Source organism: Eulemur rufifrons, chromosome 7 (assembly GCF_041146395.1).
Source record: "Eulemur rufifrons isolate Redbay chromosome 7, OSU_ERuf_1, whole genome shotgun sequence".
Classification (NCBI taxonomy): domain Eukaryota; kingdom Metazoa; phylum Chordata; class Mammalia; order Primates; family Lemuridae; genus Eulemur; species Eulemur rufifrons.
Window position 1 is genome coordinate 220,769,622 of NC_090989.1, and position 26,415 is coordinate 220,796,036.

The 26,415-nt window shown below is 39.5% G+C and overlaps 1 protein-coding gene across 2 annotated transcripts; it reads left to right on the forward strand.

Moving 5' to 3' along the window:
- The first annotated feature begins 15,218 nt into the window (after nucleotides 1-15,218).
- Nucleotides 15,219-26,118, forward strand: ZFAND5 (zinc finger AN1-type containing 5). 2 transcript variants are annotated; one of them, XM_069476401.1, is made up of 6 exons: nucleotides 15,219-15,773; nucleotides 19,811-19,967; nucleotides 20,358-20,469; nucleotides 21,096-21,199; nucleotides 23,583-23,708; nucleotides 24,471-26,118. In XM_069476401.1, exons 2-6 carry the CDS (start codon nucleotides 19,817-19,819, stop codon nucleotides 24,617-24,619), a joined length of 642 nt encoding a protein of 213 aa, XP_069332502.1. In that variant the 5' UTR covers nucleotides 15,219-15,773; nucleotides 19,811-19,816; the 3' UTR covers nucleotides 24,620-26,118. The 2 variants fall into 2 exon arrangements, with proteins under 2 accessions (XP_069332502.1, XP_069332501.1); XM_069476400.1 differs by having other exon boundaries at nucleotides 15,220-15,773; nucleotides 19,808-19,967.
- The last annotated feature ends 297 nt before the right edge of the window (nucleotides 26,119-26,415 follow it).

A 26,415-nucleotide genomic window follows, 5' to 3' on the forward strand; every position in this document is an offset into this window, starting at 1 on the left:
CTGTTCATTTCAACAGTCAACAGTGGACAACTGGTAAGAATCCAAACAATTTTTTATTGTTTAAATCTTGGGTGCTGTTGTTTTTCTAATAGCCTCCATGCTAATGATGTAAATTTGATCTCTAAACCTAAGAATTTTTTCGGGAAAGATCTTGTGTATGTTAACAAAGACTTGCATTTGATTCAACTTCTCTAACACTGAATTATAAATAATTAAGATTAAAATTTCCAAACATCACATTACCTTCAAGGATTATTTTCTGAAATAGTTAAATCATTAAACTCTTCCTTTCTTTTATGGTCCCCCACCCCACCCCACCCAGATTCTATACTGGAGAAAGTTGAGTCTTTATAAGATCCGGGGCTGACTCACTTACCTTGTTCAGACACTTCTTCCTGGTTACTGAGAAATGGTGAGAGACGTGATATAGCAAAGAATTAACCTCCTTTAGCACCATTCCCCAAATTAACCTCCCTACACCCCCAAACTACTGCTTTTCTTTTTTCTGTTTTCTGGTATTTGCTTGTTTCTTGTTGGTTAGCTTAGGGAACCCTATCTTTACAAGAAATCTCATGTGGAAGCCTGCTATATAACACTGCTAAAAGCAGAATTGTTGCAGTTAAAGGAGAAAAGGAAAAGAGGTGGGAGGGAAATGGAAACTTGATCATTTACCTTCACCCAGGCCATAAGTCATTTGCTGGACACAGAATAAAACTGAACCTTGCAGTTTTCCGAGGGCACTTCAAATTTGATTCATGATCTTCAGGATTAGAATCATAGAAATAAGGAGCTAAAGGAATCTTTCTGTAAATCACAGAGCAGTCTATTTGGACACTTCATTCATTCATTCTTTCCACAATTATTCACAGAATATCTATGATGCACCAGGCGCTGTTATAGCCACCAAGGATATAACAATAAATGAAAGAGACAAATTTTCTGCTTTCATGGAACTTACATGATAGCAGGCAAAGACACTAAATAAATTAAATATACATATATGTTACATGTAATTTTAAAAATGAATATGAAAAAAATGAAATAGGATAAAAGACTGGTGAAAGGGTATATGTCTGTGAGTATGTATGTGTATGTGTGTGCATGTACATGCTCTTTTACATGGTGGGTCAGGAAAGGTCTCCCTTGTGAGAGCTCCACTGTTTCTTCCACTGGAGTAGCTCTTCCAACGGAAGAAACAGTAGATGCAAAATTGCTAAAACAAGAGAGTGCTTGGCTTGGTTGAGGAAGAGCAAAGACCAAGTGGCAGGAACAAAGTGAGTAAGGGTAAGAGCAGTAGAAGATGAATTTAGAAAGACATAAGTTCCTCTAGGGAAGAGGCCAGATCGTCTTCAACATTTGTCTCCAGGGGTCCACCAGCGAGTCATGTAGCAGATGTTCAATAAATACATATTGAAGATAATCAGAAAGTTCATTGGTTTAGCAAACAGAAGGTATCAGAGAGCATATTTAATTCCTTAGTTTCATCAAAAAGTCTGAGGTGGCAAATTTTGTAATGTATTTGTCTGATTACAGTTCAGAATATCCCCATCTCTTAAGGAGAGTGCTGTCTCACTTTCCAGTGACCCCTGCCTTGGGGACAATGAGTTTCCAGTGTTTTCAGGGCCACATCTCCCACCACATTCTCAGAGTTAGTTTTTGATGTTCTTATTGCTCAGATTACATAGTATGGCATGTTCCAAGGAAAATGATGGCTCATAAAGGATGAATGTCATAATAGATTAGATACCCTGGTGCATAAAAATCACCTTTTGTTTTAAATCATAAAAGAAACAAATTGTTACAATATCAATGGCCTTGTACTGTAGCCCTGAGCTTCATAGGACTTCTGTCCATGTTGTTTGGTCAACAACGTCACTCACTCCGCCACTTAGTGCTACATTAAGCACAATTTCAGAGCTAAATTGGTATTACACAGTGAAAAATAGTTTGTTCTTATCTTTCTATTTCTGGGAGTAGGCCATTTTTAGCATCATTTCTTAGTTGGAGCAATTTTCAAATGAGATCGTTTTTATGGCAGGCTTTATAAAATCTTACCAAATAGACCTATGTCTTGTTTTGCTTTTTGTAAAGACAATCATTCCTCGTTCTCTGCCTTGGCACCCACCATCTGCTAAGAAACATGACTGATTCCTGGTTTTCTGTTCCCTTTACGATTTGTAACTGAGTTAAAAAAAAAATTGCTCCATTTGCAACTCAAATATGTCAAGATTGATAGACTATTCAAGAAAAAAATGCAATCTTTGTTTTTTAAAATTTTATCTTAAAGGAACATATCATCTTTGGTGAAATGAGGTTGATTTCAGATCACCCACACATACAAACACACATTATGCACACACAACCTTAAATCTGTGCAACACTGATAATGCAGTAGCTTGGACTATTGTCTTGTAGTTGAGTCAAGGAAAATCAGGATATTTTGTAGGTCTATTATGGATAGAAGTAGGACATTACATTTAAATTGACTGACATTAAAAACCAAAAAGGACAGGAACTTTTGGCATCATAAAATTTGTGTGATTAGGTAACTCTTCAGCATCCTTAGTTCCCTAATATATTAGAATGCAACCTAGGTGTAGGCTTCTTCTCCTTTTAGTCTTTTCCTGTCCCATAGAGGGTACCCTAGTGACCCCGTAGAGAGGAGAAGTCAGTAGCCTTGACCTTATTTGTATGGCTGGGTTCACAAAGATACTCACTTTAGTAGTTCAGAATGAAGGTCCTGTCAACACTCTTTGATGACCAGGAGATAGGGATATCACCCGCCTGCTTCAGATACATTCTCACCCTCAAACAAACATACTTGGACTGAGGTGACCACCATCTAGATTTGACCAGGACTGAGGGGTTGGCTGGGACATAGGACTTTCAGTGCTAAAACCAGGAAAGTCCCAGGCAAAGCAGAGGCATTGTTCACCCTAACTTGGACCCCCACAAAAATGGAGCAGTTCCTGATGGGGAGCTGTGGGGACTGGGCCTTGGTGGAGCTACTCTGCTCCCTTTTACCCACAAGGGGTAAGGCCGCAAGGTCCAGGCCTTTGAGAACCACGTGGAGGTTCTCTCACTTTTCCACTATCAGGGTAACCTCTGACAATTTCTACATTAGCAAAATAGGCATAATAGCTGTGCCTACTTCCTGATTCTCCTATGAGAATTAAGTTAATACTAATATCATAAAATGCTGACAACAAAGCCCGGCACATAATCAGTGCTTAACAAATGTAACCTACTGCTACGATCATTACCTTATGGATAAGGAAGAAATGATGCAGGACTTCTCTGCTCTGTGATTGATTCTCTTCCAGTGAATCTTAAACATCCTGTGTGTATTATCTGTTCAAATGTTAAAAAAGAGAGAGAGGGAGGAAAAAGGGAGGAAGAAAGAAGAAAGAAAGAAAAGAAAGAAGGAAGGAAGGAAGGAAAATAAATAAATTAATTAAAAATTATGGTCAATTAAGTCAGTAAGATTTATTTTCTTTCTTAAAAATTAATTCTACCCACAAGGACCAACATTTGAGCATGGACAAAGCCCACGTGAAAAATGTATTTGTTTATTTATTTTAGAGACAGGGTCTTTGTCACTCAGGCTGAAGTGCAGTGACACAATCATAGCTCACTGTAACCTTGAAAGCCTAGGCTCAAGAGATACTCCTACCTCAGTCTCCCTAGTAGCTGGGACTACAGGCATACATCACCCTGCCCAGCTAATTTTTTAAAATTTTTTACAGAGACAGAGGTCTCACTACGTTGTCCAGGCTGGTCTTGAACTCGTGGCCTCAAGCAGTCCTCCCAATCCTCCTGCCTTGGCCTTCCTGAGGGCCAGGATTACAGGCAGGAGCCACTGACCTCAGCCTTGAAAGATGTTTTTAAAATGCAAATAATTAATATTAATACACTCTGCATTTTCAGGATAAGTAACTGCTCTTAACATTGTTTAGCATAGCTGAAAATGCAAACAACCTAAATATCCATCAGTAAGGTAATGATTAAAATAATTATGTTACACCCATACTCTGCAATTTGTTAAAATGAATAAAGTAGATTTATATGCTGCCATGGAAAGAGCCCCAAGGCATACTGTGGCAGAACGATACATAAAGCAAAATCTCATGTATGTAAACAAGTCACAAAGCTGTCTCTGTATATGTATAAGCACAGGAATGCATAGCATGAGGTTTGAAAGGATAGGCACTCAAATACCTAAGGATTACTTCTGAGGAGAGGAGAATGGATTAAATGTGCTTTAAAGAGGAGACTTACTTTGATGTCAAAACTATTTGTTACTTGAAATTTTTACAAAGAGTATATTCATATACTATTAATATTTTGTCATTTTAAAAAAGTAACGGTAAAGCAACTGGAGGAAAGAATTCCACCTAAAAATTCTTCTGCTGTCGTTTTGTCCCTCCTCCATCCATCCCAACATCTTTCCAAAAAAAGAAAACAAATCTGCTATAAGTGCCAAAGTATCCAGATTGCTGTAGTTGAGGTATACAGCATATAACTCACTAGTTAATGATAATGAGAGTTGACCATGGTTAAAGTGTTCATAAAATTACACCCAAGTACAAATTGAAAGAAACAGCTGTACTGTTGAGCATGATTAATCAGTAAGTTTTTAAAAAATAAAATTTGTTAGCTGTTCTTAACTAATGGTCTCCTATTAGTGATGACATATGTTTAAATGGAATATTAAAGTTCCATTTTTCTGAGGTCTTTGCAAACAAGATAGGGGTAATAATCTAGATTACTTCTTGTCTCAACATAGTGGGGAGGTTGGAATGGATTTCCTCGTGAGCAAATCCTTTTACAATATTAGTGCTATCTGCACAGAGCAACCTGAATGCTGGATATGCTATTAGTGGATATCTATGCTGCGTGGCGGACTGAAGAAGACCCTCTTGATTTCATTCCAAGTTTTAATTTTGTGACTGGGCGTGGTGGCTCACGCCTATAATCCTAGCACTCTGGGATGCCCAGGCAGGAGGATCACTTGAAGTCAGGAGTTCAAGACCAATTTGAGCAAGAGTGAGACCCAGTCTCTACTAAAAATAGAAAAAATTAGCGGAGCATGGTGATGCACATCTGTAGTCCCAGCTACTTGGGAGGCTGAAGCAGGGGGATCACTTGAACCTAGGAGTTTGAGTCTGGGAGTTTGAGATTGCTTTGAGCTAGGCTGACACCATGGCACTCTAGCCGGGCAACGGAGCAAGACCCTGTCCCTGACCCTATAAAAAATTAAAAAAAAAAAAAAAAAAAAGCACTCAAAGAAATCATGGCGTCTTATAACTGCCAGGGACTTTGGAAGTCATCTGGTTGCATCTAATTCCTATTGCAGGAATACTTTATTTCAACCTCTCCTTCTGAAAACTGACTACTTAACCTCTTAGCCAGAAAAAGGTGGGAGAAGAGAAGTCTTTCTTTCGTTCTTTTTTTTTTTTTTTTTTGGTTTATTTTTCTTTTGTTTTGTTTGAGACAGAGTCTCACTCTGTTGCCTGGGTTAGAGTGCCGTGGCGTCAGCCTAGCTCACAGCAACCTCAAACTCCTGGGCTCAAGCAATCCTCTTGCCTCAGCTTCAGCTGGGACTACAGGCATACACCACCATGCCCAGCTAAAGAGAAGTCTTTTTGAAAGGAAGGAACTGGCCTGGAAGAGAAGCTACAAGTGTGCCTGAGGCGTCGGCACTTCCTTCTGATAAACCCACTGCACAGTGTGGTCTTCCAGTCTCCACAGGCAGCCACTTAATGAAACAATCTTCTCTGATCTTCTTAGGAAAGCTGGGGAAGATTGATTTGGACCATCCTTCTATATCTGATAAAAAGTACAAGAGAGCATTGAATGTCAGAGAAATTGTTTCCCTAAAAGATCAACCTCCTTCAAAGACAATGATAAGATGGATGCTGAAGTTATTCTGAGGTTCTTCTGTGCCATTGTTGAGTACTTTGTAGTCAACAGCTGCAGTCTAGCCCTTACTCTAAGACTCTTTTCTTCTCAAATCTCTGAAACCAGCAGTGATGTCCTTTGAACTCTACTCCTATTTCATCTGCTGAGCTCCCTCTTCAATTGCCTTCTTGAGGTCTTCAAAGACATCACCTTCTGTTATGCAATTAGGAGACTCAAGACAGCATTCTCTCCAGCATCAAAAGCTTCGGAAAATCCTAATTATTCAGGCTTAATCTTAGATACATTTCAGAGATAGTATTATTAAGACCTAATAATCTCCGATTCTTTTTCCATTTTTTATTATCCAAACAGTTAATGGATGTGTATAATTTTTTTTAAAAACCTGGTGAGATGACAATTAGAACTTACCTGAATCTAGGAGATCCAGTTGTTTGTTTTTTTAAATAATAGATTTTATTTTTTTTAGAGCAATTTTAGGTTCACAGTAAAACTGAGAGAAAGATACAGAGATTTCCCATATATGCTCTGCCTCCATACATGCATAGTCTCCCTTATCCAACATCCCCCACTGGAGTGGAACATTTTTTATAACTGATGAACCTACATTGACCCATTATTACCACCCAAAGTGTGTAGCTTACAGTAGGTTTTACTCTTGCTGTTGTACACTCTAAAGTTTGGACAAACTGATAATGACATGCATTCACCATTATAGTATCATGCAAAGTAGTTTCTCCACCCTTATGCTCTGCCTATTCTTCCCTCCTTCACCTCTAACCCCTGGCAATCACTTGATCTTTTTACTGTTTCTATAGTTTTGCCTTCTCCAGAATGTCATGTAGTTGAAATTAACAGCTATGTAGACTTTTCAGCCTGGCTTTTTAAATTTAGTAATATGCATTTAAGTTTCCTGTATATCTTTTCATGGCTTGATAGCTCACTTCTTTTTGGCACTCAATAATATTCCATTGTCTGGATGTACCACAGCTTGTTTCTCTATTCACCTACTGAAGGCTACCTTGGTTGCTTTCAAGTTTTGGCAATTATAGTTACCTCCCAAACAGAGAAGTTCATTTGTTTGGTGGGTATCAAGTCAACAGACACAGCCAAGTTGATTATAGCAAGGGAGTTTTCATTACTTGGGACAAGTAAGTAGCAGCACACTGGAGATAGTTCCCAAAGCTGTGTGCCTGGAATAAGGGTGCTGGGCTGGTTTTATAGTGAAAGGGCATAATCTGATAGGATCTTGCAGTGGGGTGATGCCAGACAACATACTCTGACTGGATCCTGCTATGGGGTGATGTCAGGGCTCAATTCACTTGGATCCTGGATCCTGCCATGTGGTGTCTGCTTCTTAATTCAGTCCCTGTTCCTTGGTCTGGGCACTTAGGTTTCACTCATGGTTGCATGCATGCTCAGGTTACCTGACCTTCAACTTGTGAGTCCATAACAACTGAAAAACAATTCACAGCTTTGTTACATAAAGGTTAAGCTGGATTGGTCTGGTGTGGTTACATTAAGAGTAAAGCTGCTATAAACATGTGTGTGCAGGTTTTCATGTGGACATGTCTTCAACACCTTTGGGTAAATACCAAGAAGTGTACTTGCTGGATTGTATGATAAGTATATGTTTAATTTTGTAAAGAATCATCAAACTGTCTTCCAAAGTGGCTGTACCATTTTGCATGCTCACTCTCAATAAATGAGAGTTCCTGTTGCTCCATATGCTCACCAGCATTTGATGTTGTCCATTGTTTTGAAAAAAAAACCTCTCAAGTGTTTTTCCTCTTTTCTCACACCATAATAATCATCAACACAGAAGACTTCTGTAACCAAATGTGTGGATTTTTCCCCACACATCAAACAGGGGATGTCAGCTGGGTGTCCTCTAATTCATCTCTGGCACTGTCTACCTGATAATAGAATCAGAGCCCACAGGGTGAGGGCTCAGTTCCCCAAACTGTCCCCTCTTCCCTGTTTCAGATACCAGCCACAAGTCTAGGCCTCTGAAACTTCTGATTGACCAACTTCAAGTTGGGATTCTCACAACCCCCTCTTTGGGTTCAATTAATTTGATAGAGCAGCTCACAGAACTCAGGGAGACACTTACATTTACTGGTTTATTATAAAGAATATTACAAAGGATCAGATGAAGATATGCGTAGGGGAGGTGTGGGATAAGGGGTGTGCAGCTTCCATGCCCTGCCTGGGCCCATCACTCCCCAGGAACATCCACGTGTTCACCTACCTAGAAGCTCTCATAACCCAGTCCTCTTGGGGTTTAATTTATTTTTATTTTTTTAGAGACAGAGTCTGGCTCTGTTGCCCCAGCTAGAGTGCTTGACAGCAGTGGCATCATCATAGCTCACTGCAACATCAAATTCCTGGGCTCAAGCAATCCTCCTGCTTCAGCCTCCTGAGTAGCTAGGACTATAGGCACAAGCCACCATGACCACCTAATTTTTCTATTTTTTGTAGAGACATGGTCTCCGTCTTCCTCAGCCTAGTCTCAAACCCCTGGCCCTAAGCAATCCTCCTGGCCTCCCAGAGTGCTAGGATTACAGGCTTGAGCCACCACACCTGCCTTGGATCACTGAGTCAAACTGTGATTAGCCTTCAGGGTATGGGGTGGGATCTCTGGAATGAGGGTCTAGTGACCCACAGTCAGAAAGGCAGGGAAGATGAGAGTCCTGCCTCAGGCAGGTGAAGGTCAGAGAGATTCTGTTTGCTGAGTCCTAACACACCTAACATTATAACAAAAGACTGTAACAAGGCCTATGGGAGTTATGAGCCAGGAACTGTGGATGAAAATCAATACATGTATATGTATGTATGTGTGTGTGTGTGTGTGTATATATATGTGTGTATATATATATATGATGTATGTATGTATATATCATAACACCTCATCAGTGTTCTGCATTTTAGCCATTCTAATAGCTATACAGTGTATCCCATTGTTTTAATTTGCATTTCCCTGATGACATATGATATGGAGATCTTTTCATATGCTTATGGGCCACTTGCATATCTTTAGTGAAATTAATGTTTTTATTTGTTTGTCCTGCTTCAGTTTGTTTTATCACTTTTAATTTTGCAGTAAAAAGTAAGATTTTTCTTTACATATATATATGTTTCACATTTAAAACTGGTCATGATGTTGTAAATTACAGTATAAAAAGAATTTAAATCAGACATATACCAATAACTGAAGCACCTGATCTGGAGTTCCAAGGTTCTAACTTTATGTTGGCCACTCTAGAGCCATTGATCCACAAGGAATAAATATAAACTCATCTCCATTTCTAGATCTTCCCACTTATTCACTATTCAACAATAGCATTGGTTAGCTATGAATTTCTCTTCCAATGACACAGTATATCTCCAGTTTGCAAAAAAAAAAGTTTTCTGGGTTAAATTGAAAAATGATTATAAGTAAAATTTTAAGATAGATATATCTTTGTAAATGAAAAATTTATAAATCAAGTATTTGTAAGCCAAAGAATAAGTACAGATAGCATTTCAATCTATGGAAGTGGGTAAAATCGCTCTGAAAGAGTGTGTGCAATAGAAAAACTTCAGAGAGTTCAGGACCTAGACCTAAGGAAGGCCAACATTTAGAAGTTGGACAGAGGAGTTGGAACCAGCAAGAGACAGAAGGAGTTGCCTATTAGCTTCTGTTAAGAGTAAGTCACAGTGCTAGGTGAGATGAATGACATACAAGATAAGAATGGTTAACATCATAATGGGAAATATAATTGTGAAATAAATTACAAGGGGACATGCTCCTGGAGAAGCAGAACACTGAACCCAGGAACAGAAGGCTGTACTCTTATTAGATATATTCCAATCAACAGAACACATAACTTTGCCCTGAGCCTCAGTCAACTCCTCCACGAAAGAAGAGGTGATAATACTTATCTCAATGGGCTGTTGTGAGAATTTATCAAATTAGTGCATTTGCATGTACATTGTAAGTGGAAAAATATTACACAAACTTAAGACACTTACTTTGGCTCTCTGCCTAGAACTTGCATTCCCCTAAGACAAAGGAACTCTCTGCCCACTGCTCTCTCGTGCCAGTCTTCCGCCTGAATCCTGACCTTCCTTGAGGTAGCCTCCTGACTTCTGTAATCTTTTTCTGTTGCCAGGGCCTTAGGGCCAATTGCCCACTACCTAAACTTCATACCATCCCAGTTGCTGGGCTCTAGCTGCATCAGCGATACCATTCCTGACTATCTTCCTGGCCCACCCCACCACCCATGATCCAAGGTTATGATATACTCCCAAGTATTGTTTCTGAGGCAATCCCAGAGCTAACTACTGAGATTCAGAATACATACTTAACACTTCACACCTAGTTTGTTCAGTCAAAAAATTTCTTAGTGTCCTTGGGACCAAAGTACTTTGTTTCTTAAAAGGTAAAATTCACAGTAAAATATATATACATATTAAGTCATCAATTTCCTTCAACTTAAGTTCTTGATTTACATAAATAATAAGGCTTGTGTTCTTTTATATAGTCTCAAGAATTGTTTATGACTATGTTAACAATATCTAGATTGTGTTAGAAAGTCTTCTTTAATCTGGTAAGCTATCCACACCATTTATTTGAAGTTTCTTTGATCAAGCTGTTTTCAGTGAAAATAAGTATGGCTTTTAAATTACCAAAAGGTCTACATAGTAATGAAATTACTACTTGCTTTATCAATTTCTTGGGGAAAAATGTAGCCAACCACTTGTTGAGCTGGGTCCAGACACAATCCATTATTGGATTCACTGATACTTTATTATTTAGTTATTAATTATTAAAGAGGAAAACATTTTAATTAAATAACTATATGTTATACTTTTAATTTTTTCATTAGTTGATTTGCTCTAAATTCAGTACTGTAATACTTTTAGCTGAACATTTTGAAAATAATAAAAAAAAAAAATTGAGTCTCTTTACCTTGATCTTTGAAATTTGGGAGGGAGCTGGGGAAGGAGAAGGAGGAAGTGCACTAGGTGACTGTCAAATGATACCCAAAAGTTTTTAAAACCCCAGCAAAGGCTTTGTGCTTCACAAAGTTCTCCTCAGGCACAGAAAGAAAATGTTATCCATGACAGAGTATTACTATAATGCCACAGAAGCAATTCTCATCTCCATAATGGGAAGTTACATGTCAAGATAAAATAACTCCAGGTCTTTTATATTTTACAGTGGACTAATAACTTATATTGCCATTACTAAGGGATGTCAGTTTCCACTTTCTAAGCAATTTAATTACATTCACTCTTCTCCAATCATTAATCCCCTTTCCAGTCCATTCCTAGTTTACAAAGAAAAATGTAAGTGAAACTACAAGGACTTTACCTGAGTTCTTAAGCAGAATACCAGGTTATCTATCCACTTTAAGGAAATAAGCCTGGCTTTGTTGGCAATGGGGATCGTTGGAACTCAGACCTGGGTGGGTTTTTAGGATCCATTATGATTGGTTATAGGCTCCCATAGCATTCTGTACTTTGCTTTCAAAATATTTACCAGCTCATAATTATATATTGTATGATAATATTCATGTCCTTTTCTCCCACATGACAGTAAGATCCATGAGAGTAATGTCTATTTTTCCCACCAATGTGTATTCCAGCACCCAATTCAGAAGGTGGCTAGAATGCAGTAAGTGTGCAAAACATCTTTTATGGAAAAAAATACATAAAAAATACTAACATTTTACATTGTTTTCAATGAATACTTAGAAAATGGGCTGGGTGAGGTAGCTCACACCTGTAATCCTAACACTCTGGGAGGCTGAGGCAGGAGGATCACTTGAACTCAGGAGTTCGAGACCAGCCTTAGCAAGGGTGAGACCCCATCTCTACAAAAAATGGAAAAATTAGCCAGGCATGGTGGTGCACCTCTAGGTCCAGCTACTCAGGAGGCTGAGGCAGGAGGATGGCTTGAGCCCAGGAGTTTGAGTTTGCCGTGAGCTATGATGAAGCCACTGCTCTCTAGCTGGGGTGAAAGAGTGAGACTCTGTCTCCCCCCCAAAAAAAGAAAATGGATCAGTGCCAGTCACTTGGTATGTCCCATGTAATGAAATTCTACAAAAGGTATCTGTGAACAATTCCATAATTGGTAATATCACATTTCGAGCACACCCAACTTTTCCTATTTTCTTTATTTTCTTCTTTACAGAGGTTGGTTGGTTTCAGGCCAGAGTTGACCTTCTCTGATGGATGAGTATAGAGTAAAGCCCTTTTGCACATTATATTAGGAACATTCTATATTTTGTTTTTTATAATTCAGTTTGTCTTTAGAGTCCAATGGAAAATTTAGAACAACAGAAAACAAAAACTTTGTTAGAAGCATATCCCTTAATCTGTTACATCAATCATATGAAGACATTTTTTTCTTTCTTTTAAAACCCTCCCCTTCACATGATGTGAGCCATCTGAAAGAAAGGAGTCATCTGATGACATGGCAGGGGTAAGTGGATAGTGATAGTTTTCAAACTTGAGTGTGCATCAGAATCACCTGGAGGACTTGTTAAAGCACAGACGGCTGTGCTAACACCCAGTTTGTGATTCCATAGGTTTAGTGTGGGAGCCTGAGAATTTGCTTTTTCTTTTAATAGTTTTTTTGGGGATTTTTTTGAGATAAGAGTCTTGCTCTGTCACCACAGCTAGAGTGCAGTGGTGTCATATAGCTCACTGCAACCTCAAACTCCTGGGCTCAATCCATCCTTCTGCCTCAGTCTCCCAAATAACTGGGACCTTAGGCATGCACCACCTCACTTGGCTAAATTTTTTTCTATTTTTGGTAGAGACCAGTATCTTGCTCTAGCTCAGGCTGGTCTCAAACTCCTAAGCTCAAGTGATCCTCCCACCGCGGCCTCCCAGAGTGTTAGAATTACAGGTGTGAGCCACCAAGCCGGGACTTCGTTTCTTATTTTTTATTTATTTATTTATTTATTTTTAAGAGATGGTGTTTCATTCTGCTACTACATGATTATAGCTCACTGTAGCCTTGAACTTTTGGGCTCAAATGATCTTTCCACCACAGCTTCCCAAGTAGCTGGGATCACAGGTGTATGCCACCACACCCAGTTAATTTTTTTTTAATTTTTTTTTTTTTTTTGTAGAGAAGAGGGGCGGTCTCGAGTCTTGCTATGTTGCCCTGGCCAGCCTGAAACTCCTTCCTCAAGTGATCCTCCCACTTTGGCCTCCCAAGGTATTGGGATTACAGGTGTGAGCCAGCATGGCTGGCAGAGTTAGTACTACAGTTCTAACAAGTTCCCAGGTGATGCTGATGCTGCTGGTGTGGTGCCCATACTTTTGAAACTCATTAGAAAATAGTTGCTAAAAGGGCATCTTGCTTTGTGTAGGCTCAATACCTACAACATTCTTGGCTGAAAAGATTTCATAGAAAAAAGGATAAATGGTTAGTAGAGACGATAAGTTATCAGAAGGTGACATACATTATGGAATACATTATTAAATAACAACCTTGCCTTATTATCCTTGGGTTTTTTTTTTTTTTTTTTGCAATTAAGCTCCTTCAGGAATTATCTTGTATCACTTGTTATAACTAAAAATCTGGGAGGAAAAAAACTCTTATATTTTGTCCTCAATAATAATCACCTCCATTGCCTCCTTGCCCTTCAGTACTCCAAGCAAGCCTGTTGAGTCATTATTTCTTTATCTGTAGAAAGGGACATGATAACAGTACCTATCTCAGTGACTTGCTGTGAGGATTAAATGAAACCCTAAATGGAAAATACCTGGCACTGAAAATGGCCTGTAAATGGTAGCTACTGTGTTTTTACTAATTTAGCTACTAATTTAAGGAAATAAATTCCAATGGTCCTGGGATCAGTGATCCAAACTACTTAAATCTCTAATATATTAATTGATCTTGATCGTTGATCACAGAAATAATCCTGAAGTTGTCATACACACACAAAAAAGTTATGATGTTCCAGGTACCCTGCTTACTGTGGCAAAGAGCAGTTTGATTTGGAAATGTTAGCACCTGGCACCAGGACAGCATTCCTCCAATTACACTAGATTATAAGTAAGAATCACCTGAAGCACAGCTTAAAAATACAGGCTCCTGAGCTCCACCTTGGACCAATCAAAAGCATGTCCTGGAGAGACGCCTAGGAATCTTTAAATTATCGCCCCAGGTGATTTTTTCTAATCAACAACTTTGAAACACACTAAAGAAACCTCTCACTCCATTCTAATTACGGCTAAAGCCCTCAACATCGTTTCTATGTAATCAACATCGTTTCTATGTAATCGGTAGACCATTGTTTACTAGAAAATTTCAGAAGTCCTTTGACTTAGTAATTTTATTTTGAGTTGAACTGAAAGTCACTTGGAGAGGTCAGTTGGCAATGGGGTTGTTTGTACTTTGGAAAGGATCTCAGTGTTTTGAGGTAACTCTCCCTTTCATACTAGCAGGGCCCTGTGCCTCCTTTCTGAGTTGCCTGCCTAATGCCCTCCTCTCTTGAACTTCCTGCGGCAAGTCTCCTCCTGCTTCATCTCCTTTCTGATCTCGGCCTCAGGTCTGGATTGTTTGTCTCTTCACTGCATTTCTTGAGTAGAACATTTGGTGCTTTCCCAGTTCACGATGCTTTGCTGGAATAGTCAATTTCCAGGGATTTTACAGGCTGGCCAAAACAGTTTGTTCAGAACAGTGACGCCGGGCCGAGGACTGGCAGCCAGTCGGCCGAGCGTTCCCTGACTCTGCACAACCACTCGTGACCTTGGCAAGCGAGCGCCGCCTGCCCCGCTCTTCCCGGCGGCGTCAGCGCAGTGCCCAGGCTGGACTTTGGAACTGAAAAGGGCGGGTGGGGACTGGAGAGGTTTCGTAAACAGGAGAAAAGACCTAGAGCCATAAATCAGTTCTTTTTCCTTTGTGGAGGCGAATCCTTCTTCAAAAAAAAAAAAAAAAAACCTACTTGGGGGAGGGGAGGGAAATATCTGCCCAGGGCTGGAAACAAAGCGTGAGAACTCAGATGGCATAAAGCGGCCAGAGTGAGAAAATCCGAAGGAGGGAGGCTGAGAGCGAACAATTGGGTTAAAAATAGAAACGTAGCCTGCTCAGGACTCGCTCTTTCCAGCCCCACCCAGAGACCGGCCGCCCGGCCAGTGACTCGGCGCCGCGCGACTGCAGCGCAGCCAGGCTCGGCCCCGCCTCGCGGTCCCGGTGACTGGATGCCGGGGCGGGGCCTCGGGCTCGTGACGTCACCGCGCTCCCCGCCGCCGCCGTCGGGGTTTTCGCTGACGCACAGGCCCCACCCCTCCCCCCTTTTCCCTCACCGCCCGAGAGCCGGGCGGAGAGAGCGCGTCAGTCGGCCGGGTCGCGGAGCAGTCAGCATCTCGGGCACCGGCTCGTCCGCTCCCGGGAGCCGCGCAGCTTTTCTGGCAGTGGCTGAAGCGACGGACAGCGCCATCAGTGGGCCTTCACGGCGCCCAGGCCTCTCTGCACGCCCTCCGCTCATCCCCCTCGTCGGCCTATCCTGCCGCCTGTGGAGGCGTGAGGCGACGGCGGGCGAGCGCCTCGAGCAGCGTTAGCCGCTGCGGCCTCGGTCCTCCCTCCGCCTCCTCCTCTGCCCCCCCCGCCTCCCTCCTCCCACTTCCCGAGCTCCGGCGTGTCCCGGCCACGCTCGGCGCTGCTTCAGGAACAAAGGAAGACCCCGCGGCGGCGGCGCCTCCTCCGCTTGCGGCTCGGACGCGCTCCAGGCCAGCAGCGGCGGCGGCGGCTCCAGAGCGCCCGGCTCGCCTTTCCCGGAGGCCTCGGCCCGGCCCTACCGCGCCGGCGTCTCGCGCGAGCCCGGCTCCTGCATTTGGGTCCTCGCAGAGTGAGTGGTGCGAGGCTGGGGGCGGGAGCCCTGCTTCTCGTGCCGGGCCGGGGGCGGGAGAAAGGGGACCGGCACGCCGCGGGCGTCCGGCGAAGCTCGAGCAGGCCGCAGATGGCGGCGTCCGGGGGAGGGGAGCACGCCCGCCAGCTCAGGAACCACAAAGACGGAGGCGTCATCCTGTCGTCGTGGCCCAAGACCTGGCTCCCTGCACCTCCGGCTCACTCGCACCAGCACGGTCAGGGAACAATGGCCGGCGTGCAGCCTCCGCGGTGCCGGGCTCTGGGCCTTGCGTCGGTCCCGGCTGCCCTCGGCGGCGGTGCCGCCGCGGACAGCCTGACCCGGATAAACAAAGAGACCGAGACGGCGGCCGCGCCCCCTGTCCAGTGTCCCCCTTACCTCTCTCCCTCAGACGAGCCATTCGGGATCGGGGGTCGGCGCGGAGCCGGCGGGTGTGGGGCCGGCCGGGCCTGTGGAACTGCTGTTCTGCATGACTCAGTGGTTTTTGGAGGAGGCCCTGCTGGGCTTTCCTGAGTGAGGCCTTTGCACGGAGGGGGTTGGGGCACTAGTGGGACCCAAACTTGGTCCAAAATGCACTGGAACACGGGGTTAGGGGTTCTCCGTCGTTGGGTTTGTTTTCCCGATATCGCTGCGTTCGGCCCCCAAGATCTCTTGCGTGGAGGAAATGGAGCACCTTCCCCTTTGTTTCGTGCATTTAGGCTGGTGAACGTGAAATTTTTTTGCTTGCTTGCACGCACTTCGTTTAGCTGTGTTTTGGAGAAAGAGTCGAGTTACCTTTATTGTTTCCTAAAGGTGTCTAAGGAGATATTAAGATAAAGTAGTATATAGGTCACAGAGCCCTGTTCTTAAGCCCGAGATTGAAGTAATTTGCAAACTTCTAAAATTTAAATGCATTTTGTTTTACTCCTTATTTTTATAGTGGTTTTTTATAAAATAGGATTTCAGAACTCAATTGGTTAAAATAGTGCAATTTGTCTTTTTAGATTTTTTTCTTTAAAATATCCCCCCAAAATTTGAGAATTTGTGGTTTGTCCTCTCTCACGTTTTCTATCTCGGACCCGATATTAAGCCTGAAAAGGAATCTTTAAAACTCAATCTACTCCATTTGGCAAAGAGGGTACTGAGATCTGGAGAGTAAGGACTTGCCCAAGGTCACTGACTTAGTGGCAGGTTAGAGACTAGAACTCAGGTCTCAACTCCCAGGTGAGTAGGCGTTCTTGCCGTCTTTTAACATCGTGTGCTACCTGAAAGAAATACATTCCATAGGTGTAAAACCTCTTTATTCTGGTTTGGGGTTGGAGAATTGTTGTTAAACCGGGTTTTTTGTTGTGTGTGTGTGTGTGTGTGTGTGTGTGTGTTTTGTTTGGGTTTTTTTTTTTTTTTTTTTTGCTATGAGTTAGAGTAAGCCATAAACTTTATAAAAATAATTCATTCCAGCTATTCCTTGATAGTGCTGACACAAGCACACTTTAAGTTTCTAACTACTTTAACGGTACAAAATAGAAATGGTTTGTATTTTTCTAACATGCAGACAAGTAGGAGGAAAAGGCAGTACCTAATGGTGAACACAGATTCCTCCTCCCCCCATCACTCCTCCAATAATTACCACTAAATGTAAAATGTAAGGATTCTTTGTTCTGATGCTTTCTGTGCTGTTTAGTTTTTTCTAAACAATCCTGACTATTTTAGCTTCATGAGTGATTAATCATCCTTGCATCTTATAGATTGAATTTAAGATTGTTCTCTAGTCTTCCTTATGTTAGGGGGAAAAAAAAAAACTAGCAGCCTTTTTTGTTTTATTTTCTTATTATGGTAGATATATGAACGCTGCATCCTTAGTTCTTGGGGTTGTGTAGGAGTTGGCAGGCTCTGAGATATAAATAGAAGCTGATTTCAGAGGCCCCTGTTGACTAGGCTTTATGTGAGAGCCTCCATCCAGCTCAGCCTGTCACATTGCAGCCTTGTGACAGGCTGAAGCGCCCTCCCATGTGATCTAAGCTTCTGAGAAATATTAAAGCAAGCTGTGCACATGTGATGGCATTTAAAAGCTGGCTTTCTAGGGGAAAAGAATGTAAGATGGGAAGCGGTGTAGGAGACTCTAATGTCCTGGTGTCTTGTGTGTGAGCTGAAGGATATTTATGATAAATTGAAGTCGGAAAGGTGGACTGCTTTATATGGCAAAGTGGGTGAAATCATTAGATGGGGTCCGCACCATTTTATTTATCTAAAATGGATTTTAAGAATCAGATTAAAATGATTTAGTGTCCGTTGATGATCTTTAAAAAACATAGACTGGTTTGCATTTAAAGACAATGTCAGATGAGTGTATGTTAGTATAGAAAGTGTAAGCTAGCATAATTCTTCAACTAGCTTTAAGGAATGGCCCAACTTTTTGCATAGGGCAAAGATTCACATACTTTGAGCATGGTGGGCATGCAAATAAATACCTCATTTATTATTTGAATCATATTTTGCTCATTATATTCAATATTTAAAAACCCAGCTGAAAGTGTTTATTAATAAACTTCATAAGTGATGTTGAAATGTTTACAATACCCTGACTCCAAAATGAGTCAGCTAAATTCCATTTACTATTTAAAGAGACAGTGTCGACCAAATTTAATAGTATTGTTTGAAATAAGTTGTAGATCTTGGTTACTCTTTATACAAGCTTGATTGGCTTGAAATATTTTGTCTGCTGCACTTTGCTAACAAAAGGAAAGACTACTGTCATTTAAATGTTTTGGGAAATAATTATCAACATCTAGCCAGGTCAAAATTAGTTGGTCTCTTTCCCTCTTGGTAAAGAGTTAACACTTGTTAAAATACTGTTTTTAGTAACTCAATAGAGTATATTCTGGTATGTGGTAGTTGGAAAATTGGCAGTTTTAGCGCGCAGTTTCCCTTATTGAATAGCCTCAGATATGCTTTTTGTACCTTTATGCATAGTTTAAGATGACAGGAAAACCCTCCGTGATTTTCTTTTAAAAATGATTTTTTTTTAAATGTTCGTTTTCTTTTATCTAGAGGAAAGCATATTAAATTTAGCTCAGCATTACTATATTTTTCTAATTTTAGCAAGACCTCTGGAAAAGCAATGGTATGTTTACTGTGTAAAGTTTTTTCTGGTAACCTAGCATTAAATATTAACCATTACTAAAGGTTATGTATTTATATTGCCTTTACTATATTTGAGCTTGAAAAGGTTTCATTTTCTGATTTAAGGAAGACAAGTACTTGTCAAAATTAAGAGCCTTTGGCTGATAAATCTATGGTTCATAATTTGTGATTACAGGTTTCTAGGCACTGGCTGTAAAGTACTCTGAAATAGATTTTCACACCTCAAATGTAGAACATCATAAAAGGAGTTTCAAAAGCAGCTGACCCCTAAATTGTTAAAGAACTTCACTTGTTGGTGCCACGGTAGCAGGAAGAGCTACCAGCTCTCTCTTCAGTCTTTTATAAAGAGTACCTCATTTAAAGAGTACAGATAACATGCCTCATAGCAGAATTGTCAAATTATTGATGGGGCCCAAGTATGGTTAGGTGTTAATTTTAAGAAAGCTTTAGGGTTAGATCCAATATTCAGCCAGTTGATACTTATCAAGAGTCAATGATTGTGGGTTTTTTCCCATTTGCAAGTTTCATTTAATATGTTTTTAGCCAATGAAGTAAAAACATCATTTGAAATGGTCTGCCTATAGTGCAGGAGAGCAGAAAGTAACTCAAAGATATCAGTTTTCCAAATTGATTAAAATATAACTCTAATATCTGGCAGACTGACCTCAGAAATTAAAAATAATACATTTTAATATTTAATGATGGAAATTTTTTTTTTTTTTAGTCCTAAAGCCCTTTATTTTATAAAGGCAGCAAAATAGTCTTAATTATCTCTGCCCATTCTTTTTAATGATGAACACAGTTTGGGCCTTTGTTAGAAACCAGCTTGTTTAAAAATAACAAAGGTACATTGGTGACATGCTAATTTCTAAATTTTTGTTTTGTTTTGTTTATAGCAGAAAAATATGGCTCAGGAGACTAACCAGACCCCGGGGCCCATGCTGTGTAGTACAGGATGTGGCTTTTATGGGAATCCTAGGACAAATGGAATGTGTTCTGTTTGCTACAAAGAACATCTTCAGAGGCAGCAGAATAGTGGCAGAATGAGCCCAATGGGTAAGTTGTTTCCAAGGAAAAACACATTTGAAGAACTGGTGGACAGAAAATATAGAACCAAGAATTGGGGCCAAAGACTAAGAATGCTGAAAGCCCAAAAAGAGAAGACTTGACAAGAGCTTGAAATTAAAGTAACAGCCCGAGTATTTGACATGACTGCATCAAAAATGAATGACTATACGTACAAGCATCTTATAGCTTTTTTAGCTTGCTTTCTTTCTTTCTTTTTTTTTTTTTTTGTTTGGATACTCAAGTGTAGGATTGCCGCACAGTGAAAGTGCTTAAATCTCTAACCTAATTAAATGCAAGTATTTGTTACTTACTAAGTCTTGATAGTAAGTGAATTTTTGTAGTGTTGATTGGTTCCTTACAAATCCTGTTTTTAAATAGGGACAGCTAGTGGTTCCAACAGTCCTACCTCAGATTCTGCATCTGTACAGAGAGCAGACACTAGCTTAAACAACTGTGAAGGTGCTGCTGGCAGCACATCTGAAAAATCAAGGTAAGATTGAACATTTCAGAATTTTTATGATACTGCAAAGAGGAAACTAAGATGTCTGTACAAACCATACAATAATAAAAATGTTAATATATCAGATCCTCTTAGCTTTGCATGTGTTATACGATCAGGAATTCCAGTGTCCTTTAATATATGATTGTTAGGTCTGTGAGTAAAGATGTATATACAGTGTATTCCTTAACGCCCTCAAGGGTACTATGTTGGAAATGCTGTGCTGTTTTTATTTGTAATTGAGATTTAGGGATTGTTGAGAGACTACAGACTGTATTATAGTGCCACATAAGGTGTTTTGGCAAAGCTGCCCCTTTTGCCCTTAACCAAGTTACAGGCACAGCTAAAAATTCCTAGTTGGTATAATAGAATATTGTAACCTATACAAATGATGCAGCCTTGAGTTGATGAACCATTTATCAGATTACTTACTTTATTCTCAATCGTTTGTTCTGGGTATCCGATAACATCCTTTGTAAAATTTTAGGTTATCTAGCTCCATTTGACCGTGTTGGAAAAAATATATAATTTAAAGTTGAATTGAAAACTTACTCGTTATCTCAAAGAGAAGTACCCTTAACATCTTTAAAAATAACTGTTTGCTTGAACTCAAATAGAAATGTGCCTGTGGCTGCCTTGCCTGTAACTCAGCAAATGACAGAAATGAGCATTTCAAGAGAGGACAAAATAACTACCCCGAAAACAGAGGTGTCAGAGCCAGGTATGCTTTTTGTTTAATACTAGTTCAGTTCTGAATTCGGTAGCATGAGAAGGAGTTGGTGGGAGGATTCTTTCCTTCCCATTCTTTCCTTCTTTACAGGGAGAGCTGTAAAGTACCAGCCCAAGCAAAGGACTATCTTTAAAGTATCTTAAAATGTAAAGTAGTCACATTCTTTACTCTCTTTCTGCCTGTCCCATCTTCCTTTATTTAAATCAGCAAACTTTGTAATCTAGAGGCTGGATGTGTTACAAACTTTTTTTTTTTCTTCTACTCATGCCTGCAGTGAGGAGTGTTATGAACTTAAATTTCAAGGCCATAAAGAAAAATTTATAATCAAAAGCAGTAACTTCAGTTTTGATATTGTCAGTGTTGTAGGAAACTTTCAAGTTAAACAATATATTGAACACTGAAAGTTGAAGTGCAGTATCCCTATCATTTTGTGGGAGTTTAAAACTCAAATGAGAAGTCATGCTTCTATAGCACCACCAGAAGTGCCATAATGTTGCAGGAGGACTGACTTGTTTGAAGTACCCATGCTAGGTCCTAGAAAAAGGATCTATGCATTTTATATAGTGCACAGTTTATTATCCCAATTTGTTCTTTTTTGGTAGAGTGATTTAATGCAATACATAGCTTTATTCTGAAAAAGTAGTATCCGGTGGTTATGCAGACTGGTTTGAAGGCTTGCTTTTGCTAAAACCATAGGCAACTTTATGTGTACTATATGAATCTTATAAAGTTATGGTCAAATTCTTAAGTTTGGCAGGTGAATCTGTTTATATCTGGTATTTTGAAATATTTCATCCTTCAAAAAAAACTGACCAAATTAGTATGTTTGTGATGCCTTTGTTTATGGGTGTTTTGTTTTGTTTTGTTTTAACTAAATTACTGACCTTGGAAAAAACAGTATTGGCTAACATTAGAGCTATATAGCTAGTCTGCATTTATCATTACTTAATAGGCATTCTGTGGGTCACTGCTATTTGCTTTTTCTGTATCATTTTTCTCTTATTTCCCCTTTCTTTGTATGTCTCAGGAACCACTATTCATTTTTCAGGTGTGGCCAACGAAATGGTTGATTGTGCCCCCATCTCCAGCTATTCCCGTAGATTATTCTTTACCCTCATGCCATCAGGAAAAATTAAGGTTGTCATAATAGCTTACTAGGAATAAGTAGTAGGTGGAATATTGTTCTGTTAGTCTAATATTGGGCTATTGATCCCAGTGGATAAGCTAATGCAGATGAGTTATAAATTTCAGCAGAGTTTTAGAGTAATTTGTCACTAAACCAATCAGCTTACTCTAGAAGCTTGGATATATGCCAGTAGCATTGGTTCTGGTGTTTAGGCAGTAATTTCAGCAATCCATGCATAAATGTGCTATTCTTGAGGTTTGGATTAATATTAAAAAATCTTAAGAGAGTGTTCTAGGTGCTGGATTTTATATAAGTAGAAGTAAATTTTGGTATTTTAAGGAACTATGAATAGTAAGGTAGTCTTTAATACAGTAATCTATTTTTTATTCATTGTGACATACTACTGATGTCATGTATAAACTAAAAGTTAAAGCCCTTTTAGGTAGAAGAAAGGTGAGACTTTTTGTAGATATTATCTCTGTCCAATTTGGTGCCCATTTTATATAACTGTCTCAAAGTAAAAGTACTTTCAAGAATTTATTCTGCCTGTGGAATCCTTAATGGTCTGAAATCAAAACTTTACAAGTATGTCCTAAAGACTGGTTGCTAATCTTTAAAAAGAAAGTTTGAAAAAATCTTTGTGATTTTTCTACATATAAAAATGGAATGCACCTGTGAAAATGACAAAATGATTATCTTGAAGTTTTTGAATCTGAAGTTGATTTTAGGGATTAATGGTTTCGCTTTTATTTGTCACAATTTGCTAGTTACATCTACAGGATCTCTTTTCTATAAGCATAAAATCAAAATGACTTTTATAGCCAAATGCCTCAGAAGTTGGCCACTTTACTGAGAAGTAGAATTTGAACTGCCCTCATTGAGGAGTTTGCATGTAGAAAATTGAAATGTAGATAGAAAAACTGAGCATATGATCAACATCTCCCAACTGTTTGAAGCATAGTATTAGAATTTTGTTCTTCAGTACTTGATGTTAAGAGTGAGTTTAAAGGAATTTCTTAAAATGATCGTTTCATAAAATTTAGTGGACCAAGTAGTGGTATGGTGATTGGCAGAAAATTCTCAGATTTGAAAGTTCTGATGTTAAAAAGGGAAGATTCTGTTTATTTAAAGTTCATATTTTTAAGAAAGGCTTCTTGAACATTCTCACTAAGAAGCATCATCTTTTGATTTAGATAATTGTCAGCCAGTGAACTCTTAACAAATCTCATTTTTATCCTTGTTTTTCAGTTGTCACTCAGCCCAGTCCATCAGTTTCTCAGCCCAGTACTTCTCAGAATGAAGAAAAGGCTCCTGAGTTGCCCAAACCAAAGAAGAATAGATGTTTCATGTGTAGAAAGAAAGTTGGTCTTACAGGTATGACGGAACACGTGAAACAGTGGGACTGGTTGGTCTTACACACAAAAAATACACATTTGGAAAACAAATGGGCTAAGAAAGGTGGGGAGGTAGTGTTAGGGTAGCAAGAAGTTGGATTTAATTTCCATTTCCATCTGTCTTCTAATATGAAAAACCTTTTATTAAGGCCCTCTGAATTATCTTTTATTAGATTAAAATGCATCCTTTTTTGATTATTTTCTTTGTACATTTAGGGAAAAGGTATAGCTGAACTAATAACAGTAAACACCTACTTTTAGTTAGGCATAAAATGTTCTAGGTACTTCTTACTTTAGTTCCTTTAAATCTCAGAACTTTATGGTTCTTTCCTCAGTTATCACTTGAAGAAACATTACCCAGTTAACGTGGTGTAGGTTTTGAATCCAGCTCAGCCTGACTTAAGCCTGTGTAAATTCTAGCCTATCCAGAATTGCTGGAAGAATTAGCTGGAAGATAGCCCATTTGTTTTCTCCATGCGGTTTGGCTTGCCAAGCACTTCCCTTCACAGAGTCCCTATTGCCCTTGGAAAGGACGACTAAGCATAGTTATTTGAATCTCTTAACCATGTCAAGGGAGGTTAAAAGCTCTTTCACAATTTAAAGTGATAGACTCTTATCAAGAGTTGGCTGTCTTTTCACCATTGCAAAGCAATCTGGTTCCTTTTCTGTAGTGACTAAGGCTATTTTTTTCCTTTTGCTTGCCTCAACTTCCCAAGTAACTGCTTCCTCTTGTTTTGTACAGGGTTTGACTGCCGATGTGGAAATTTATTTTGTGGACTTCACCGTTACTCTGACAAGCACAACTGTCCATATGATTACAAAGCAGAAGCTGCAGCAAAAATCAGAAAAGAGAATCCAGTTGTTGTGGCTGAAAAAATCCAGAGAATATAAATTACTACTTGTGAAGAGACTGAAACTTTGTTTTTATTTTAATATATCGTAGGAAAACATTAAAGAGCAGATGCATGGCCATTTTCCTTTGATGTTCTCCAGAGTTTTACTTTACACTTGTCTGTCTTATAACTGATATTTTAGGGTGTTTGGGTGTTTGTTACGGCAGAATTGGATAGATACAGCCCTACAAAATGTATATGCCCTCCCCTGAATAAAATTGGATGAAAATCTGCACAGCGAAGTAAAATACACAGATAATAGGGACAAAATTTAGTTCCCATGTGCCAAACAAGATAAAAGAAATCTCTGCATGTTTGCAGCATATCTGCCTTTTGGGAATGTAATCGAGGTATAATCTTTGGCTAGTGTTATGTGCCTGTATTTTTTTAAAAAAATGGTACACCAGAAAAGGACTGGCAGTCTACTTCTACCATATATAGTTAAACTTCACCCTCTTAATTTACACATGTTCTTTGGAAGCAGGAAGAAAGCTATAAAGAGGATCAGACCTATCTTCCTTCCAGTGAAACAAATATTTGGTGCCATATATAAGCCTGGTTTAATTTGGTCTTCTAAATGCTGTCAAATAAGACATTCTGTGAAAGGTAAACATTGCAACTTGTTATAAGTAAAACCATCAAGCCAACAACAGGGTCTTGAGATAATCTTTGAAGCTTATTGTGCTGGCCTGCACCAGAAGATGTCTGCATTACTCTCATTGCTAAAAATGTGTAGCACAGAACTGCACTAGAATTTGTTTACAAGAAGAAATTAATACTACGTTTGGTTTTCACATACAGCAGCTCTATTGAATAACATGCATCTGAATTTTAAGTTGCAAAGGTATCTGAACAGTTAATTTTTCATGTGCATCTTTTTTTGAATGTTTTGGTTCAAGAAAGAATGTTTAAAGCTTTTTAAAGACTTCAGTTCTTAATGTAACTGTACCCTTCTGCATGGAAAATCATAACCAACATGGCTGCAGTAGACTTCTTAGTGGTATCCAGCACCACTTGCAGAGGGCTGCTTTATCATATTAATTGTACTTGGGTGTAGGACTCTAGTGTTCTTGGGTGTATTGCATGGGCTGCATTATCTACAGCATTGTACAATAACAACTAGAAAAGGCAGTATACTTCACTGATGCTTGTCTGGTAATATCACTTCTGTGTTATAATGGAAGGTTTTTTGTGATGTATGAAACTTGTGTTTTTTATATATAAATGAGTATAGTTAGATTAGTGTTGTGGTAATGCCTGTTTTCATCTGTAAATAGTTAAGTATGTACACGAGGCACTACTGATTTACTGCAGTGTTCAGTCCTAGTTTTTACTTTGATTCTTAAAGCATTCAGTTTTGCTTTCAATTTTATGTATTTTAGTTCTGAGTTAGATCTGCAGATGTGTACAGATAGTTCATATTTATGTATTGCACATAATCATGCTATTCAGCATTGATGCTATATTGTATTATGTAAATAATAAAAGCCATGTACAGAGGGAAATTTCACTTGTTCATTGGGTTTTTAAGCCACAGTTAGAATCCTACAGGGAAAATTAGAAAATGTTAGACTTTGCATGGCTATGTTGTAATTTTGATTTTTTTGCCATCCCTGAACTTGATTGTTCAAGTGAGAACCATGAGAGGAGTTGTTTGAAGCATTTTCAAGTGCGATACATGATAGGCAGTTTACTTTTGAAGAATGAATAGGCACCTTAAAGATCAAAATCTTAAAACCCATGAGTCAGGAGAAAGGCCATAATTGTTCAAGTTTCCTTTCTCCCTTTTCCATA

Excerpts from the sequence above, each read along its gene's own strand:
- ZFAND5 (XM_069476401.1), top strand. The coding sequence starts at position 19,817 with ATGGCTCAGGAGACTAACCAGACCCCGGGGCCCATGCTGTGTAGTACA. Across the intron at positions 19,968-20,357 it reads TGGCAGAATGAGCCCAATGG|GGACAGCTAGTGGTTCCAAC; the intron begins GTAAGTTGTTTC and ends GTTTTTAAATAG. Across the intron at positions 23,709-24,470 it reads AAAGAAAGTTGGTCTTACAG|GGTTTGACTGCCGATGTGGA; the intron begins GTATGACGGAAC and ends TGTTTTGTACAG.